The sequence below is a fragment of the Heteronotia binoei genome, chromosome 5 (assembly GCF_032191835.1).
Source record: "Heteronotia binoei isolate CCM8104 ecotype False Entrance Well chromosome 5, APGP_CSIRO_Hbin_v1, whole genome shotgun sequence".
Classification (NCBI taxonomy): Eukaryota; Metazoa; Chordata; class Lepidosauria; order Squamata; family Gekkonidae; genus Heteronotia; species Heteronotia binoei.
Genome location: NC_083227.1, coordinates 41,183,108 through 41,203,867, shown reverse-complemented (window position 1 = coordinate 41,203,867; position 20,760 = coordinate 41,183,108). Strand labels below are relative to the sequence as shown.

Sequence of the window (20,760 nt, the reverse complement as noted above, 5' to 3'; positions counted from 1 at the left end):
ATCCTCCAAGAGCTTACAGGGCTCTTCATACAGAGCCTACTGTAAGCTCCAGGAGGATTGGCTACATCAAGGGTGTGTGGCCTAATATGCAAAGGAGTTCCTGCTACAAAAAAAAAAAAGCCCTGGTGGCAGTCATTTTATGGCTGTGCCCACCACCATGTATCAGCATTCCAAATGTACCCACTGGCTCATAGTCTTTGTAGCGGTGGCTGAGCAAATAAAGAAAGGCTTCCAAGAGGATACTATTCAAAATGCTTAATCCAGGATAATCATCAACTGATGAATTCTCTTTTCATAACCACTTATATTAAGAGAACCCAGCCCTTGTCTATGGGAATGGTGGTATCCATGAGCATGTGGAATAGCAGCCGGCAGGAGCTAGCTCGATTACTTATGGACTCCAGTTGGATTGTGGAATTTGCATGCAAACCTGAAGAGCTGGATGCAGAGCTCACCGCTGGAGGCCCTCACTGCAGAATGCCAGCCGTATGAGTATGTGCTTTCTCATGCCTAGCATTCTTTGGTTACAGAAAGCAAACACTCTTGCTCGGCGTTCTCCCCATTGTGCCATTTTTGTGTGTGTGATTTAACATATGGAAATGCTTTCAAACATGCCATTTGCAACCATGCATTCTCAAGTGTTATAGTCCCAAGAGCACTGTTCCATATTCTCCATCCCTCAATGTGCAGACTTAAAACAGGATTCCCCCCCCCCCCATACAGACCTTCTAGATCACCCAGCCAATTTCAACCATTAGCAATCAAACAACACCCAATTTTATTGACATTTTTAGGACACCCAAAAGCCCTCCATCGCCAGCCCTTACAACAGCCACACCTCGTTCAAAATGTGTCCATCCTCTACTGTTCTCAAGAATGAGAATCAGATCAGCTGCATTTTAAAGGCAAGCTGACCTAAAAATGTGTGTATTATCTGTACGTGGATTTCAGATCCAGGTCTCAGGCAGCAGCTCTTTCCATAGGACCACAAGTCCAAAGGCCCTGACCCAAGTCCTAATCAATCTGACACCTAGATTGGGAGGAAGTTTGTGCTAGAGACAGCAAGAAACGATTCTTATTGGTAAATAACTTCTGTCCCGACCTCACATAGCCCAGGCTAGCACAATCTCATCATATTTTGGAAGGACTGGCCCTGATGGGAGACCACCAAGGAAGTCTGGGGTTGCTACACAGAGGCAGGCAATGGCAAACTACCTCTGTTCATCTCTTGCCTTGGAAACCCTATGGGATCACCATAGGAAAGGAAAGCAAAAGGTCCCCTGTGCAAGCACCAGTCATTTTTGACTCTGGGGTGACGTTGCTTTCACAACATTTTCACGACAGACTTTTTACGGGGTGGTTTGCCATTGCCTTCCCCAGTCATCTACACTTTCCCCCCAGCAAGCTGAGTACTCCATTTTACCAACCTCGGAAGGGTGGAAGGCTGAGTCAATCTCAAGCCGATTACCTGAAAACCAAGTTTCCGCCGGGGATTGAACTCAGGTCGTGAGCAAAGTTTAGGACTGCAGTGCTGCAGCTTTAACACTCTGCGCCACGGGGCTCTTCGCGGGATCACCATAAGTCAGCTGCAATTTGATGGCAAACTTTCCACCACCACAAATAGCTTCTAGCCAGCGGCCAGCTAAACAGGGGAGGAAGGGGCTTGGAACAACTTCCAGGGTTGCTCATATAAATAGAAAAAGACCAGCTGATTCTGTCCCCTTCCCTGAGGCAAGCAGTTTCCTCCTATTCCTAGAATGCTGGCTCCATTTTCATATTATCTGGATGGCCATGAGAAGGGTTTGTCCTCTGCCCTTGCAAAGGACTTGCTGATCCCCAGGGTCCCTCTCCAGATGCGCTGAATTAACCCACATCATCCTGATTCTAGAGTGCCCCAAGCACAAAACAAGGAATATCCCCTGCAACAGAGATACCTGCATGTTTGGAATAAATTTAATTTCTGAAAAGAACGATCCAGATGGCTCAAGAAATGCTTCAAATTATACTAAAAGATACTGACTAAGGATTAAAGAAAAAAAATCCTGTGAATAGATCAGATGGAATTTTATGCTTGAAGAGTCCTCATATCCCCTGCATGACTGCCAAGCAACTGAGATGATCCTCAGAACCAATTCTCTGTGTGCCTCTAACCTACCAGCTGCCTACCAGAGACAGAGAGTCTTCTTTGGTTGTGTCCAGTAGTTTCTACCCCATGTAGATTTCATAGCACTGTAGTGTTTATGGTGACTGCTCACTTTCAAGTGGATTCTCAGTTTTGTTAGTAGCACTGCTGGGATCTGAATGAAGGTCTTCACATCCAGTGTTGACATATGCTTGAGATTTCTCTTCTGCATGAACTTGCTGATGGCGAAGGAGGCCTGATTTAATGCTAAAGCTTTGTCCACAGTCATTGGATTTATAGAGATTTTCACCTGTGTGGATGCTCTGATGTTTGGTCAAGTTTGACCTCTGGGAGAACCTTTTCCCACAGGTGGAGCATCTGTAGGCTCTCTCCCCTGTATGGATTTTTTTATGCCTGTTCAGATTTGATGTGTAACAGAAACTTTTACTACACTCACTGCAGGCGTAAGGCTTTTCCCCTGTATGGATTCTTTGGTGTGCAATTAGCTGTGAACTCCTAATGAAATTTTTTTTGCACATTGTGCATGAAAAAGGTTTTTCTCCCATGTGGCTTCTTTGATGTGCCAGGAGTTCTGAGCTTTTACTGAAACTTTTTGAACACTGATTGCATGGGTACGGCTTCTCCTCCATGTGAGTTTTCTGGTGAGCAATGAGCTCTGAGGTCCTCCTAAAGCTTTTACCACAGTCCAGACATGCATAAGGCTTCTCAGTCATGTGGACTTGCTTATGACTGCTAAGGTGTGAGCTCTGAGTGAAGCTTTCCCCACAGTCAGGGCACCTATAGGGTTTCTCTCCTGTGTGAATTCTCTGGTGTCTGAGCAAAACAGAGGCCCAGCCAAAGCTCTTCTCACATACCACACAGACATAAGGCTTTTCTGATGTGTGTACTCGCTGATGGCTTTGTAGGCCTGACTTTATACTGAAACTTTCTCCACATTCCGGGCATGTGAATGGTTTTTCTCCAGTGTGGATTCTCTGATGAGTAATCATGTGTGATTTCTGGGTGAAGCCTCTCCTGCAACTGGGACATTCATAAGATCGCTCACCGGTGTGGATTCTCTGATGTCTGCTGAGGTCTGAGATGCTAGAGAAGCTTTTCCTGCACTTGTCACAGATGTAGGGTTTTTCTCCAGTGTGAATTCTCCGATGTCTGCTTAGTTCAGAGGCAGAATAGAAGCTTCTGCCACAATCGGTACACAAACATGTTTTTTCTCCGGTGTGAATTCTCTGGTGTGAAATTAGCTGGGAACTGCTACAGAAGCCTTTGCCACACTCTGCACAGCCATAGGGCTTCTCACCCGTGTGGATTCTCTGATGTACAGCAAGGTGTGAGCTCTTATTGAAGCTTTTCCCACACTCAGCACATGAGAAGGGCCTTCCTATTGCATGTTTTATCTGGCGACCGATAAGGCAGGAGCTTTGAGTGAAAGTGTTCCCATAGTCAGAACGCACATGCTCTTGTTTTCTTTTGCATACGGTTTCTTGAATTAATGATGCATTCAGCTGAATGATACTTTCTCGACCAGGAGAGAGTTTAGACCAGGTATCATCTGAGGAATTCTCCTGCCATTGCACTATACCAATCTGTTTCTCATGGGCGTTTTCCAGCTGGGGGACTTGGGAATTCCCCAATAGCATTCCACGGGCTTCTGTACAGCCTGGACTTTCCTGATGAGAACTCTCCTCCTTGTCCTCACTTAGCAGCTCATCATCTGCTCAGACAGAGAAAGAATCCAGCTGTGAATTACTTCCCACATCAAAGGCCAACACTGCTAACATTAAATGGGCTGAAAGCCTGCCCCAAAGCAAATATGTGCTGTTGCTTAATATACATTCACACGCTCTGACATAAAATCTTGCTGGATCATACCAAAATGCATACAGGCCAGCATTCTATATGCAAAATGTATATGGGCCAGTTGGATACCTCGGAGAGGTTCACAAACACAGAACATGGGGGGGGGGGGCGGGATTATTCTGGGTGTAGTTAAACAGTATATGTGATTTGACCCAGATTGCAGTCATATGTACCATGGATGACTCATCTTCCCAACTGCCTGTTGCTCATGGAGGCTTGTGAACACTGTGAGAGGAGAGGAGGGGCTACACCAAAGCAGAGATCGCTGGGGAGGGGCTATTTGTTTGCCCCTTTCTTGGGTTGCATATATCCTTAGTCACATGATCCCCAGGATGTGTGGAGTGCAAGAAAGGGGCAAACAGGAGCCCACTGCAGCTATTTTTACTTAAGAAAACAGCAAAGGAGGGAAGCCTAAAGCCCCTCCTCCCCCTCGCAGCAATCATGAGCCTTTGCAAGCAACAGGCACTTCAGTAGGTCTCCCCCCCTCAACAGTACATGTGACTGCAAGTTAGGTCAGCGGAACCCCCCTCCCCCCCAATTCAGCCAACATCACATATCATTTGGCTAGACACTTTGGGAACATCTGGCCAGCTGTATCGCATCGTAGTTTTCTCCTTTCTATCTGCAGGTATGAAAGTCTGGGCATGGCTAGAGATGTGAGCCCTAGGTCAACAGCCCAAGATCTCTGGGTCCAAGGCTCACAGCCTGGGACCTATGACAGCCAGTCCAACCAATGTAGACCCTGTCCAAGATGAGTTGTTTGTTCGTCTTGCTTGTCTAAATGATACTAAGTTGTTTGAGAAATTTCTTGTATGATGCTTTGGGGACAAACATGGCAGTGAAATGATTAAGTAAATCAATGAATCTTAGAATTGATTAGTACTGTCCAGGGACCAAGTCATAGTTTAGAACCCTGGTTTTCAAGCAAGAGAAGGAATTTCAGTTCATCATTTTGTCCAGCACTGAGATCATGATAAGCTTTGTCCATACAACAATAACCTTGTGAAGCAGGTTAGGTTGGGAGACAGTGGGTGAGTTCACACATACTAATCAATGTGCTTTGCAATTGGATTTTTACTGTGTAAGAACAGCAAAATCCACTTGCAAACAGTTGCCGTGTGAAAGCATCTAGAGACTGGCCCAAGGTCACCAAACAGGCTTCCACGATGCTCCAACCCTTATACTAGCTCTCAAACCTGAATCCAAGACTCCTGGATCCTACTCCAATCACTTCACTACACTTCTTTAAAGAAATAAGAACCTGTTCTGCACCAAGCTGGGCCATTGGTCCACATGTCTCCACAGTACAGTATCATGACCTCTGACTGGCAGGGGCTCTAGAAGGTGCTTTTGCTGGCTTTGCTTCCTAAGATACTTTTTGCTGGAGATACCAGGGATTTTATGCATGTGTGCAAAGCACATACTCCACTACTAAGCAATAGCCCCTCTCTCCTTAAGTTATCAAGACTGCAATCCTATATAAACACAAGTTGGGATGTAAGTTCCATTGACCAGTGGATCTCCTGAGTCAATGTGCATAAGGCTGGACTGTATCACGGGCAAATATTTCCTGATACTGGTGGCCTAGGGACAAAGGAGGAGGAGGAGAATTTATACATTGCCCTTCACTTGGAGTCTCAGAGAGGCTTACAATCTCCTTCCTTTCTCCACAACAGACACCCTTTGAGGTAGGTAAGGCTGAGAGAGCCCTTCACTTGGAGTCTCAGAGAGGCTTACAATCTCCTTCCTTTCTCCACAACAGACACCCTTTGAGGTAGGTAAGGCTGAGAGAGCCCTTCACTTGGAGTCTCAGAGAGGCTTACAATCTCCTTCCTTTCTCCACAACAGACACCCTTTGAGGTAGGTAAGGCTGAGAGAGCTCTGAGAACTACTCTTGAAAGAACAGCTCTGAGAGAACTGGGACTGACCCAAGGTCACCCAGCAGCTGCATGTGGAGGAGTGGGGAATCAAACCCGGTTCTCCAGATTACAGTCCACTGCTTTTAACTACTATACCAAACTGGTTGACAGGATAAATGGCAGAGAAATCCTTACCCAGAGAGGCCACATTCTTGTCCTGCATAATGTTCTTGTTAGCTGCTTTTTGCCCTTGGTCCAGTAGAACTATCCCTCTCTCTCAGTGAAGAACACAGCTACTTGCCATGAAGTGGCCAGCTCCTGGGAAAGGAAGACTAAAAGTCAGTGTGGTGTCATCCGTTCTGCACATGCGTGGACAGTTTAAAAAAAATATTTTAAGCATCTCTATGTCATTAGAGAGCAATAGTGGGAGATTTCTTTGCCCAGCCATGCTGAAAGTTCTCAGGTGGCTTCAAACTTACCCAAATACAGTAAGGCCCATTAAAAAAAAGAAAAGAAATAATCTCTAATGAATAAAATACCAATAAAATTTAAAAGACAGACAATGCCCCTAAAATACTGCAGCAACTAAAGTTAAAGGTAGTCCCCTGTGCAAGACCTCACTCTGGGGTGACGTCACATCACGATGTTTTCATGGCAGACTTTTTTACGGGGTGGTTTGCCATTGCCTTCCCCAGTCATCTACACTTTCTCACCAGCAAGTTGGCTACTCATTTTACCAACCTCGGAAGGATGGAAGGCTGAGTCAACCTTGAGCTGGCTACTTGAAACCAGCTTCCGCTAGGATCAAACTCAGGTCATACAAATGGCTTTCTTGGGAAATCCCTTCTCTACCTATGCAGAAAAAATAATTCACCTAATGGTGGTGCATCTAGTCCAACATCCTGTTTCACAGAGTGGCCAACCAGTGTCCTGGAGGGCAAACAGGACACTGAGGCTGAGGCCCTCCCTTGCTGCTGCTTCCTAACACTGGCATTCAGAAGCTTGCTGCTGCCTCAGGATATGAAGGCCCCTTCAGTCACCACGGCTTGTACCATCAACTGACCCCTGAATCTGCCTAGTCCCTGTCCTGGTGGCATCCCCTAGCAGTGAATTCTACAATTTAATTACTCACTCATAGAGGTCGTTCCTTCTCAGAGAAAAAATATTGGTTTTAATGCCCTACAACACTTTACAGATTGGTACTTAAGACTGTATCACTTCACGCAGTGCAGTAGCCCTGCAATATCCTTGTCCAGTGGACTAATGTTGTAGTGTCTGCATTGCAGAGGGGTTTGGAGAGGCTATGACTGAGAGAATGCTGCCTTGCCTGCCATTCATTTTGAACTGGTGTGAGGGTTTTTTTTAAAAAGAAAGATGGATTTTAAAAAGGAGGGGAAAGAAAGGTGTGCACATGTCACTGGAGGAGAGATAGGTACAACCCCAACGCCGATGTCGGGGTTGGGGGGTTGGCCCTACAATGGCTCTCCTCCTTCCTCGAGGATCGGGGACAAAAGGTGGTAATCGGGGGTGAGCTCTCCCAGAGACGCACACTACATTGTGGGGTGCCTCAGGAAGCAGTCCTATCGCCGATGCTATTTAATATCTATATGCGCCCCCTTGCCCAGATTGCCAGGAGGTATGGACTTGGGTGTCACCAATATGCAGATGACACCCAGCTCTATCTGCTAATGGATGGCCGGCCTGGATGCGTCCCAGAGAATTTGGACCTGGCACTGCAGGCCGTGGCAACTTGGTTAAGGCTGAGTGGGCTGAAATTGAATCCAGTGAAGACAGAGGTCCTTTGCTTGGGCCGGGGCGCTCTGGGAGGGGAAATACCTCTCCTGGTCTTTGACGGGGTCAAGAGCCTGGGAGTCCTACTGGAGCCTTCATTATCAATGGAGGCCCAGATAGCAGCCACTGCCAAGTCAGCCTTCTTTCACCTGAGGCGGGCGAGGCAGTTGGCTCCCTTCCTAGAGTGTCAGGACCTGGCAACAGTGATCCATGCAACGGTCACCTCAAGATTAGATTACTGTAATGCCCTCTACATGGGGCTGCCTGTGTGCCGAACCCGGAAGCTGCAGCTAGTGCAGAATGCGGCTGCTAGACTGCTGCTGGGGCTCCCAAAGTGGGAGCACATACAGCCGGGGCTGCGTGAACTGCACTGGCTACCAGTTATTTACCGGATTCGTTACAAAGTGGTGGTCATTAAAGCCCTATATGGCCGAGGACCTGCCTACCTTAGGGACCGTCTCTCCCCACACGAACCCCAGAGAGCACTGAGGTCAGCAGGGAAGAACCTGCTGATTATCCCAGAGCCAAAAGAGGTAAATCTCCAAAGTACCCGCACTCAGGCTTTCTCTGTTATGGCTCCACAATTATGGAATCAACTTCCAGAAGAAATGCGGGCCCTGCGGGACTTTGAACAGTTCCGCAGGGCCTGCAAGACCATCTTGTTTCAAATGGCCTTCACTGATTAGAACTGCTAAGTAAAGTTTGCCATCTAGGTAATAGCACAAAAATATTAATTTTACTGTTTTTAGAATTTTAATTGATTTTAATTAATTGTAGTTAAAATGTTGTATTGTACAATGTACATATTGCATTCTTGTTGTTAGCCGCCCTGAGCCTGCTTCGGCAGAGAGGAAGGGATACAAATAAAAGGTGATTGATTGATATATGATAAATAACTCCTTTGCATATTAGGCCACAACCCCCTGATGTAGCCAATCCTCCTAGAGCTTAGAGCAGGCCCTGTAATAAGAGCTCTGTAAGCTCTTGGAGGATTGGCTACATCAGGGGTGTGTGGCCTAATATGCAAAGGAGTTCCTGCTACAAAAAAGCCCTGGAGTCTTCTATGGCAAAGAGGCATTCATGAAGGCTGAAAGTTAAATCCAATGTGGTTGGACTGTGGGGAAACCTGAATCAATTTAAATTAGAGGTCGGAAGAGATGGACAAGATTTTCAAGATATAAGCTTTCTAGAGTCAAAGCTCCCTTCATCAGATACAAGTAGGAATGGAGATCCTTATATCCCAGTCAGAAGGAGGGAAGGGTGTTGTAAAGGATGCTTATAAAGGATGCAAAGGCATGATGCATATCTAGGAAGACTTTACAGTTTTGATGGATGCAAAATGATATTGTCAATTGACCCCCCCCCCCATGACTTCTCATGCTAGCTTACCCATTTATCTAATGTAAGGTGTTGTCAAGTCACTTCTGACTTATGATCGGTGACCCTATGAATTATAAGGACCTAATAAGCTACCTTAATGAAACAGCAAAAAAGAATCACCATCAGCAGCCGCAGAGGCTTCGCTGGATCAGACAAAGACCCCTCCCTCCCCCCTTCAGCTTGGGGGAAAGTACCTAGAGATTTTGGGGGTGGAGCCAGCGGAGGGCGGGGCTTGGGGATGGGACGGACTTCGTTGGAGTATAATATCAAAGAAGCCACCTTCCCAAGCGGCCATTTTCTCTGGGTGAACAGACCTCTATCGCCTGGAGACCAGTTGCAATAGCAGAAGATCTCCATTCACCACCACCTGGAAGCCGGCAACCCACAGTCCAACCAGCTTGCCCCGAAAAGCCCCTCTCCGACCGCCATTGCTCTCTAGCGGCAGGTATATTCAGGAGCCCATGATGGCCTCTGGACGCGGAGGCTCCTTTAAGCCTTCGTGGGAAGTTGTCATTCCTTGACCAGCTGTCATCCTGCTCGAAACCATTCAGTTGGTTCTCCAACCCGCCCCGTTTCTCACCCCGATGGATCCCTCACCCTCCCGGTACCAAATGGCCTCCCATGAAAAAGCCGCACCGCTCCCTTTTTTTCTTCTTCCACAGATTAAAGAAACCGACGCTTCTTTTTCACGCGCATCTGGTGGGTCTCGTAACCCTCAGTTTTCCCAGTCTGTTTTGTTAGCTAATGCCTCCTTCGTCCTGGCATACCTTCTAAAAGCATTTATTCACGCACGTCAAGGCTGCTTCAATACAAGGAGGGTCTAGTTAGGGCCAGTTCCCGCTAGGGTCCTCTCCCCAGAATCTTTCGCCCAACATAGTGTGGAAATAATCCTTACTTCGTGCCTGATCTAGAAAGCGCACCAGTTTGGACAACCCAGGAAGATCAGCAGTTCTGCTAGTTGGGAAAAGTGAAATCTTCTAGGCAGCCAGCGTTAAGCAGCGCCCTCTGTTGGAAGAAAGGCTTCGTGACCGCCAGGAAAGGATGAGGATGTTGCAGTGATTTTTATTTTAACATCATAGTTTATACTGATCCCCACCCCCTTGCTTTTGGAACATTGGATGGGAGATGCGGGTTCAAATCTCCATTCATTTCATGGAAGCTGGGTGGTGACTTTGGGCCAGATGCTCCTTCTCTCAGCCTAACTGACCTCAGGGGGATTTGAACGGGCATGTATGAATAAACAGCAGGAAAATAATATTGGGAAAATGGCGTCTGCAAGAGACCCATTGGAGGAAAACAGGAGCTGATGTGTACGGGTCCTTTGTAGGAGTAAAATGTGTACTATTTGTCCCATAGATGTGCTGGTGTGCCTGGAGCCTTTGAAACAGACTGAGTAAAGCAGCTTTGGGAAAAAGTATAGAGAGTGGTTAAAATCTAGAAAGAGGACAATAGGAACATGATGTCACACTGATGCACCCTCCTGCCCCCCCTCCAAGGGCTCCGGTTTGGAAGTGAAGGCAGAGGAAAACTTCTGCATCGAAACAGCCTTTAAAAAAAATCTCTGAATAATAGCAAACTAGCTCATCAGAACAAAAAGTAATATTTCAGCCATTTGCCCAGCCTGCTGGTTTTCTATTTGCAGAGGGTTTTTTATGTAGAACATTCAAAATTATTATTCTCTCCCCCACACTGACAGTCTGGAACTGTGCATTACATTCTCCCTCCTTCGTGTTGTTTCACTGCATTCCACCTGCCCACACAGATGTGATAGCAACAGATGGTTTTGGCAGTGTTTGGAAGTTCTTTTAAATTAAATAAAGAGCCATCACAGAGAACACAAATATGGGTGGACAGTAAAGCACCCTCCCCCCTTGGCCCCAGATCTACAGATTTCTTACCATGAACTGACAGCAAGTACAGGTCTGTAGAAATCACTCATGTCTGGTGTTCTAAGCTGCAGGAAGCACAATTCTCTGCCTGTGGTGTCAGAAGGAAGGCCTGATTCACACATGCAAAAGGTGGAGGTAGGACTGTGGTTCAGTGGCAGAGCACCTGTATTATACGCCGACAGTTTCAGGGCTCATTCCCCAACATGCTTCTTAAAAGGGTCAGGTAGTAGGTGATGGGAAAGACTTTCACCCCAGGGAAACACAGCCAGTCAGGGCAGGCAAGAATGACTTTGCTGGACCAATGGGTTGACTCAGTATAAGGCAGCTTTCTGTGTACTATCAAGTAATAGAATGCTGAGTGAGTAGAATGGACAATATCACTTCACACTGCAGTTGAAATAGCACATTTGACAATGTTTCCCTACATTGACAACTCTCTCTGTGGCAAAATAGAAAACTGGTAAAGCAAGCAACTGGTAAAGCAAGACCGGAGGGAGGGGGGGCAGAACCTTTCCCCTTCCTCTGATCTCTGCTGCCCTCTCATTCTCTTGCATACATGCAACAGGTCTAAATCCCACCGAGTAGCACAAGGCCTCCACCCAAATGACTGTATAAAGAAGGGCAGCCAATTGTGCAGAATTAGCTTTTGACTTCTTAGATAACTGATGGTTGTTAGCATTGTCAGTGTTTTATAATCACATGTGGTTTGGATCCTGTTACTGTTAGGTAGATCTGTAACTGGTTGACAGATTGCACCCAAAGAGTGCGTGTGAATGGTTCCTCATTCTCTTGGAGAGGAGTGACAAGTGGAGTGCCTCAAGGATCTGTCCTGGGACCTGTTTTGTTCAACATCTTTATCAATGATTTGGATGAAAGCATAGAGGGAATGCTTATTAAATTTGCAGATGATACGAAATTGGGAGGGGTTGCAAATACAGTAAAAGACAGAAACAGGATACAGGATGACCTTGACAGGCTGGAAAACTGGGCTAAAATCAATAAAATAGATTTTAACAGGGATAAATGTAAAATTCTGCATTTAGGAAGGAAAAATCCAATGCATGGCTATAGGATGGGGGAGACTTGTCTTAGCAGTAGTTTGTGCGAAAAGGATCTAGGGGTCTTAGTGGATCATACACTGACCATAAGATTGTGATGCGGTGGCTAAAAAGGCAAATGCAGTTTTGGGCTGTATCCAGAAGTATAGTGTGCAGATCACATGATGTGATGGTATCACTTTACTCTGCTCTGGTAAGACCTCACCTGGAGTATTGTGTTCAGTTTTGGGCACCACATTTTAAGAAGGATATAGACAAGCTGGAACATGTCCAGAGGAAGGTGACAAAGATGATGAGGAGTCTGGAGACTAAGTCCTCTGAGGAAAGGTTAAAGGAGTTGGGGATGTTTAGCCTGGAGAGGAGGTGGCTGACAGGTGATATGATCACCATTGTCAAGGATCTGAAGGACTGTCATATAGAGAATGGTGTGGAATTGTTTTCTGTGGCCCTGGAAGGAAGGACCAGAACCAGTGGGTTGAAATTAAGAGTTTCTGACTCAACATTAGACAGAACTTCCTGGCCATTAGAACGATTCCTCAGAAAAACGGGCTTCCTCGGGAGGTGGTGGGCTCTCCTTCCTTGGAGGTTTTTAAACAGCGGCTAGATGGCCATCTGACAGCAATGAAGATCCTGTGAATTTAGGGGGAAGTGTTTGTGAGTTTCCTGCATTGTGACGGGGGTTGGACTAGATGACCCTAGAGGTCCCTTCCAACTCTATGATTCTACATACTTAAACTGGGAATGTATTGATGATTTTTAATGGTATATGGAATTTTGTTAATTCTTTTAACTCTAACTTGGTTTAAATGACTATGTGAGTACTTCAAATTTATACAAAGCACAGAGAGAACTGTTTATACATCTTGTTTAGGAGAGCCAGTTTGGTGTAGTGGTTAAGTGTGCGGACTCTTATCTGGGAGAAGCGGGTTTGATTCCCCACTTCTCCACTTGCACCTGCTGGCATGGCCTTGGGTCAGCCATAGCTCTGGCAGAGGTTGTCCTTGAAAGGGCAGCTGCTGTGAGAGCCCTCTCCAGCCCCACCTACCTCACAGGGTGTCTATTGTGGAGGAGGAAGGTAAAGGAGATTGTGAGCCACTCTGAGACTCTTCGGAGTGGAGGGCAGGATATAAATCCAATATCATCATCTTCTTCTTTATATATCCTTCCTTATAACGTCCTTTTTTTGTTTGAGAATTACAAAAACATATTCAAGAGAACAGCATTATTGGTAATGTTATAATAGTATAACGATTTACTTAGACTTAATAATCAATTTTTATATTGCCTTTAATATTTGTAAAAGTTCCTTATCTTTTTCTTCCTTAAATACCTTAGAAACGCTGCAGCTAAAACTATTTAAGACAGGAGAATCAAAATTAAATTAAAACTGTATAATATGATGTCAGATTGGAAGATCATAAAGCGCCCTGTTTAATTTTGAAAAGAGAGAAATATCTTTGAATATTGTTGTTACATTTTATTGTCTGCCTTCATATATGAGAAATGTATTTTATTAATATGTCAGGACTTTTTTGTAGCAGGAACTCCTTTGCATATTTGGCCACACACCCCTGATGTAGCCAATCCTCCTGGAGCTTACAGTAGGCCCTGTAAGCTCTTGGAGGATTGGCTACATCAGGGGGTGTGGCCTAATATGCAAAGGAGTTCCTGCTACAAAAAAAGCCCTGAATACAGTTGACTTCTTTGGTTGTATATATCTGTAAACCTTTTTACAAATTTCATCTTCCCCAATCCCTCTTTCCTTTTGTATCCTATTTTTTTTTGAGAAAAGTAAATTTATATAGTAAAAAAGGGCAGCCTAGAAGTCTAATACCAGATTAAGAGGAATTTCATTTTTTTTTAGAAAAACACACTACCCAGGGATAGTGGATTGGATATGGAATTAAGTTACCATAAGTGTATCTGAAAACATGAAGCTGCCTTTTATTGAATCAAGATCAATATTGTCTAATCAGACTGGCAGCAGCTCTTCAGGGTCTTAAACAAAGGTCTTTCAATGGATCCACTACCTGATTTTTTAAACTGGTGATGCCAGGGATTGAATTTTGGACCTTCTGAACACCAAACAGATGCTCTGCCTCTCAGTCACAGTGTTTGATTCTTGAAAATTTGATTCCGGTATATGAAACTTTTTTCTCCAGCCCTAGGCACATACATATACCTTTGCCTAAGAAATTTGTCTTAAGAGGCAGTGACTGGGAAGTCCTGAATTCTAATCCCCCACTTGACCATGAAGCTCAATGGATCCTAATCAATCTCATGTAGTTATGAGGATAAACTGGAGGAAATGTGAATCATGTCTACTACCCAGAACTCCTTGGAGGAAGGGTGGGATAAACATGTGACAGATTGCTCTTAAATACATGGATGCATTTTCTCTCACTAGCTATGTTGACAGATAAATATTCCCTGCAACAACACAAAGCAATTCACTTCATTTCCTAAACATGCAATTTACCATTCAAGAACAACTCCACCTCCAGCTCAGAGGAGCACACAACATTTTCCCACGCTGCTTCTGGCATCCTAGAAAACAAGCTCTGCCCAGGGAATCCAGTTCAGTACAAATATATTTTTATTTATGCTATGCCAGGACATACTGGAACATGAGAGTGAAATTTAAGTGGAAGGGGAAAAGGCAGGATGCAATGTTTCCATTTTCCCCGCACTCCTATTTATCCATCACCATCCATTGTTTAACCTAAGATGACAATTTGATCACCAACTCCTCTGGAACCATCTATTAGAATGTTACAGTCTCCTTGCTACAATGAATTTCTCAAGCTGTGTTTTATAGTGGATGCTTGAGTATAGTGGACGCTTGAGGGGATAGCAGAGGAGTAAAAGATTGGTTCGGAAGACAGTCTTAGGTGTGGCAAAAATACACCAGCTGATACTATGGGACATTTCCACGTGTCCTTGCAGTTGGAGTGTATTTTTTTTTCTTTCGCTTTGGAGAATTACATTTGTACTGTAAACAAGGTAAGCTTGATCAGGGTATATAAAACAAGGTTAGGAGTGGAAAGGTAAAGGGACTGAGCTTGAAGGAGAGGTCTGACATGCCATCATGTGCAAGCAGCTGCACACCTCTCAACCACCTACTCACAAACAGAGAGCAAGGATGTGCCCGTCCCCAAACCCAGCTTGTGGGGACACAAAGAAATGCAACATATAAAAGAAGAATGCAATCAGGGCAGTCACTGATGTCATATAACTTATTGGCAATTGCATATGTAGACAAGAAATAAAGTTTCTCCATTGCTCAGGTACATTCACTGCTATTTTTCTAGTGCATAGTTAGGAAGGCAGATAACACCAAGACAGTTCATGCCATATTCAGCATCTGCGCTGAATTTTCTAGTGGTCAGTATGATGGGAGCCTGCATGAAAGGGTCTGGTCCCATCACAGACAATGGCATCAGAGTTAGTTCTCATACGACACCATGGCTTATGTTTTCTGATCTTTGTTTTCCGTAGCTGACATTTGAACACCATGGGGACTTCCAGATCAGTGGAACCACATCAAGGTGTCTCTACAGCTTGAGGATTTTTTAAAAGTACTAATACTCATACTGACATTTTCCTTACTATCCCATTGTGAGTGGTTTTTCCTTCTTACAGTTTAACATCAGGCTACTTACAGGGCTTTCCCTTTTAGTACATTTGGATTCAGATGGACAGAAAGACCATGATACAGGCCTGGAGTGCTCCTCTTCCTATGAAGCAAGTGGCTAGACTAAAACTTCTTTCCCTGAAATGCCAGCTTTCCATATACAAGGTTGTTTTACTTGTTACTATGGGAGTGCCCTCATTCATGAGACCTGTCACTTGCCATCTGAAGACCACCTTGTGTCCTTATTCCTGCACATTTGAATGTTTTAACATAGCTTTTCCTCTGTATGGATTTTCTGGTGTCTAAGGAGGCCAGTGGAATTGCAGAAGCTTTTCCCACACTCTGAACATTTATATTTTCCCTCTCCCATGTGAGTTTTCTCATGGGTAGTGATGTTTGATCGCTGGCTGAACCTTTTCCCACAGTCTAGGCACTCATATGGCTTCTCTCCTGTGTGAGTTCGCTCGTGAATAATAAAGCTCTCTCTCCGGTTGAAGCTCTTCCCACAGTCTGAACATTTGTATGGCTTCTCTCCCGTGTGGATCCTTGCATGTTCTTTGAGGAGGGACCGGTAATTGAAGCTTTTCCCACAAGTAGAGCACACAAATGGTTTCTCTCCTGTGTGAGTCCTCTCATGCTCAATAAGGTGCGCTTTCCGACTGAAGTTCTTCCCACACTCAGAGCAGGTGTGCGGTTTCTCTCCTGTGTGGATTCTGTGGTGTCTGGTAAGGTGTGACTGGCGACTGAAGTTCTGCCCACACTCCAGGCAATTATATGGCTTTTCTCCTGTGTGGATCCTCTCATGGACCAAGTGGGCGGAGGCATGGTTGAAGATTTTCCCACAATAGGAGCACTTGTATGGCTTTTTCCCAGTCTGGACATTCAAGTTTTTAAGAGGGTCAGCACCCTGGTTGGAGGTTTTCTCACTCTCCATTTCTGTCCTTTTTCTCCTACCTTGGTCAAGTCCCTCTTGCAAAGTGCTTTCTTTAAAACTTTTCTCCTTTTCAGAAAGATAGTTTTTTCCCACTGCTTGTTCTAGGTGGTTTCCCTGATGCCACTGATTTCCAGACATCTTTTCCACTTCAGGAATCTCATCACAGTCTTTAATGGCTTGCTGACTTCCAGGCACTCCTTCCATCTTGGGAAACAGGAAGACTTTCGCTTTGCCTTTTTCCAGCAACACCTGGTTGCAATCCATTTGCTCTGGTCTTTCTGGCTGAAGATTTGCTTCCTTGTTCTCACTCACATGGACATCACCTGCTGGAAGAGTGGATTCGCTGATTTAAATATTTATATCTTATTTTTCTCCCCAGTGGGGCCCCAAGCAGCTAACAAGAAAACACCACAAGTAGAATGAGACTGTCTGACATTCTATTGTATACTAACATAGAAAACTATTACAAATGATAAGTAACATTTTCAAAACCAGGACTGCCTCTACCATGTTCACCATCCTGATGAATAAATGAGAATACTGAAAGACGTCTCTGGTCTTACAATTTTTTTTTTTTAAGTATTGGTAAAGACAACAGAACTGCATGAAGTGAGCATTCTTAAAGCCTTCAGGAAATACCCAGACACCTGGATTTCACTCCTTGCCACAATAAGCTGGATAAAAGCTTTGCTGAGCTATTTGTCCTTTTCATTTCATTACACTCTTCAGAAATGATATTGGGTGTTTGTGGGGAAGAAGTCAAAGAAATGGGTTTGTTAACTGAGTTAGCCAATCATCCCTCACTATGTTCTTCTTACAATGCCCACTATCATTCTTATTGGAGGTCCAACCACACAGGGCTATGAAAAGCCCTGTCCCCAAATTAAAGACCACCCTCGAACCTGATATCCACAACAACCACAAGTCCATTCCAAACAACTGGCCCAATGTATCTCAGACTGAAGTGCTGAAGACACTTCTGGGCCTAGTTCAAAGTGCTGCTTATTACCTTTAAAGCCTTTATACAGCCTAGGGCCCTCAGACTTATCAAACCACATCTCCCAGGCATTCTTGTTATGGCACCTTTTCCTAGGACTGTCTGGCAACAATGGGGTTACAGACTTTTCCTGTGGCAGGGCTGGTCCCTTGGAATGGCTTCTCAGAGTGGGTGCAGCGCGTACCTTCACTTTCTGCATTACAGAGGGCTTGCAAAATGGTTTTATTTCAAATTCTGTTTGGTGGAGAGTTCAGCTGTGTTTGTACCTTGTGAGCTGTTTTCTTCATCGACTGTCATATTGTTTGCAAGGGTATGTAACGTTTTCTTCCTTTAGAAAAAAGTAATAGTACCTTGAAGACTAACAAAATTTGTGGTAGGGGATGATCTTTCATGCATCCTTGCTCTTCTTCAGGGACAGCGGCTCAGTGGTAGAGCATCTGCTTGGTAAGCAGAAGGTCCCAGGTTCAATTCCCAGCATCTCCACTAAAAAAGGGTCCAGGCAAATAGGCATGAAAAACCTTAGCTTGAGACCCTGGAGAGCTGCTGCCAGTCTGAGTAGACAATACTGACTTTGATGGATCAAGGGTTTGAGTCAGTATAAGGCAGCTTCATATGTTGCCTTCCACAGAAGTAGTATCTGAAGAAGTATCTGAAGTATCTCAAGAAGAAGCAACTGAAGAAGTGAGTAGTGCCTCAGGAAAGCTTGTTCCCTACCACAAATTTTGTTAATCTTTATGGTGCTGTTAGACTCTTACTCTTTTCTATTTCTACAGACAGACTAACAGGGCTACCCGTCTTGATCTATCTTGCTGCTTTGTTAGCCACCTTGATAATGTGGGATAGAAATATTTTAAGAAATAAATAGATGTAGGCCCTGGCAGGCGCCATAAGCCACTGCACTGTTCTGAAAGCCCCAATGTACATTGAGAGGGGTGGCTACCCACCATCTCCCCAACACGTTTCAAGTGGGGCTCAATAAGATTTATTCTTCTTCCCTGTGAACTCTGCAACACAAATTAAGGGCACAGTCCATCCTTACCCAGCAAACTGGCTATTCTTTCACCCTCTTGCATGGCCACCATGTACAGCTGCATTTTCAAGGGGTCTGCTTTGGAGAAATTCACCGCCACCTTTTCCAGTGGGCCTGGCACCTGAATTAAAAAAGCAGGGACACAGTTCAGGACAACCAAAAGGTTCAGAAAGAAAATGCCCCAGCAGAGTGCAGTCAAATTTTGCCACCATCACACTTAACCAAGAGCAGCCCCTGGCCTAGCTCAAAGTCCTACTAAAGTTAGGCAGGAAGGAAATGGGACCAGATTCCCAGTCCAGTCAGTCTTTTAAGAGGGGGAAGAATGATACCACCAGTGGGTCTATACTAATAGATCCCAGGTTTACAATCCCACGGCTGTGAGAATTTTGCCACAGGGCTTGCCAGATTGCCACTGTAAGCCACACTCACCTGCTGGTCCCATCTCTCATCCTCTTGCAGTTTCAAGGCAAAAACCTCCACCAGGGTGACAGCTTGGGCACAGGTCTCTGGGTCCCGTTTCCTCACCCAGAACTGCACTTCCTGTGGCAGTATGGCCAGGAACTGCTCTAAGATCAGGAACTCCAAGATCTGCTCTTTAGTGTGTTTCTCTGGCTGCAGCCACTGATAGCAAAGGTCCCGGAGTTGGCTGCAAACTTCTCGGGGGCCCTCAGCCTCCAGGTAGCAGAACTGCCTGAATTGCCGGCGCCGTAATTCCAGGCTGATGGCATCTCCATCCAAGAGCTCATCCTTTGCTTGCCTGGAGGAGCCCAAGCTGCTGTAGGCTTCCATAGCTTCATTGCTGAGATCTGTCAGAGTTCGAGTTACCCTGTCTTCTCTAAGACAGTGGACGGTATCAGCTGTTCTTGGGAAGGAAGTCTGAAATGTTTTAGTGTTATCCCACCGGGTAGGCACCAGAGGTTTCCTCCGGGATTTGGCTGCCTTATGGAAATCTTGCTGCTGGGTCCTTTCCTCCAATGCCTGATTAGTCTCTGGTAGGACTATCTTCTCCAGTATCTGTTGAGCTATTTGAGGAGCCTCCTTGGTGGTTGCCTGTTTAGCCTCTAGTGAAGCCACCTCATCTGGTGCCCGTTCAGTTTCCTGTGGACTCCTTTCAGTTGGAACATTTCCAGCTGTGTTGACATTGATGATGGGGAGATCTGTCTCTGGTTTCTCTTTTGCTTTGGATCCTGTTGGGTCCTGGTCTTCCATTTTTTAATTCTTCTCCGCACTTCTAGAACTGCAAATGAAATTCAGTTTTTACTAAGTGCCAAGACTGTGCCAAAATAGATCTCAATGGAAGCACATTCCTTACAGTCTCTACATAGTCACTGTCACACTGGCAATCTGATCCTTAGGAAAAGTGTAGAAGTAATGCACTATCAGCTTATGTGACACATATTTCACCCTGATGGGGAGTTCTGTGATTAGTTTTAGCCACCACAAAAAAAGGGGACAATATTCATTTCACATGTATCTGTTCCAGCATTGACGTTCAAAATTCTTGGAAATTCAATACCTTTTTAAAATCTACCCAGCTGATAGAATTTTGTAAAAATCTAGATTCTGCACCATGAGATGTGAACATTTTCTGCCTCAATCTCAGATTGTGTATAAAGCAACCAACATGAGGGGAAGGCCTTGGCCTCTCTGCCCTGCTTTTTAGCCCTCCAAGGCAACTGGTTGGCTACTGTGTGAGACAGGACACTGGACTACATGGACCACTGGTCTGATCCAGCAGGGCTGTTCTTAAGTATAGTATGATGAACTGTGAAAAGCCTTTTGTTCTACAGATGCTTGAATGAGACGGCACCCAGGGAAATGGAAACTGTACTATGATGACTTCATGTTCACTGGAACAATTTCTCATCTCTTGGCCTGCAGGAATGTTGTGAAAAATGATATGATCTAATATATACTTTGAGTTCTGGGGAGAAAGCATGGGAACAAATGCCATCAATAAAGACATGGAATATGAATCACATTAAAAAATGCTGGGCAAGCGATATATTTAATCTAGAGAAAGGATTTGAAAGAGGGCATGTCAGTATAATTATCAGCCACTGAATGTTGTCAGAAGGAGAAGGGATGAGATTTCTTATGCATTGTTCCTTGTATGTTATGCTGTTTAGCATGCTGTTCTTGAATTTTTGTAATCTATTTGGTACTTACTGCATTATTTTTAACTGTA

At 44.9% G+C, this 20,760-nt stretch overlaps 2 protein-coding genes across 4 annotated transcripts in view; both read right to left on the bottom strand.

Moving 5' to 3' along the window:
- Positions 1 to 1,939: 1,939 nt before the first annotated feature.
- On the bottom strand, positions 1,940 to 9,996 carry LOC132572354 (zinc finger protein 345-like). Of its 3 annotated transcripts, none has more exons than XM_060239278.1 (3): positions 9,926 to 9,996; positions 6,055 to 6,177; positions 1,940 to 3,854 (listed from the first exon to the last, which is right to left on the bottom strand). In XM_060239278.1, the coding sequence occupies exons 2-3, from the start codon at positions 6,080 to 6,082 to the stop codon at positions 2,239 to 2,241; spliced, it is 1,644 nt and encodes a 547-aa protein (XP_060095261.1). In that variant the 5' UTR covers positions 6,083 to 6,177; positions 9,926 to 9,996; the 3' UTR covers positions 1,940 to 2,238. The 3 variants fall into 3 exon arrangements, with proteins under 3 accessions (XP_060095261.1, XP_060095263.1, XP_060095262.1); XM_060239280.1 differs by lacking the exon at positions 9,926 to 9,996 and adding an exon at positions 9,798 to 9,910; XM_060239279.1 differs by lacking the exon at positions 9,926 to 9,996 and adding an exon at positions 9,124 to 9,204.
- A 4,559-nt stretch (positions 9,997 to 14,555) lies between these two features.
- The window catches only part of LOC132571991 (zinc finger protein 160-like), a 30,907-nt gene continuing 24,702 nt past the window's right edge, over positions 14,556 to 20,760 (bottom strand). Inside the window, exons 5-7 of the mRNA XM_060238783.1 lie at positions 19,002 to 19,781; positions 18,582 to 18,693; positions 14,556 to 16,871 (exon numbers count right to left, since the gene is read on the bottom strand). Of these exons, the coding sequence (XP_060094766.1) occupies positions 15,877 to 16,871; positions 18,582 to 18,693; positions 19,002 to 19,781 (1,887 nt within the window). The 3' untranslated portion in view covers positions 14,556 to 15,876. The remainder of the gene's footprint in view (positions 16,872 to 18,581; positions 18,694 to 19,001; positions 19,782 to 20,760) is intronic.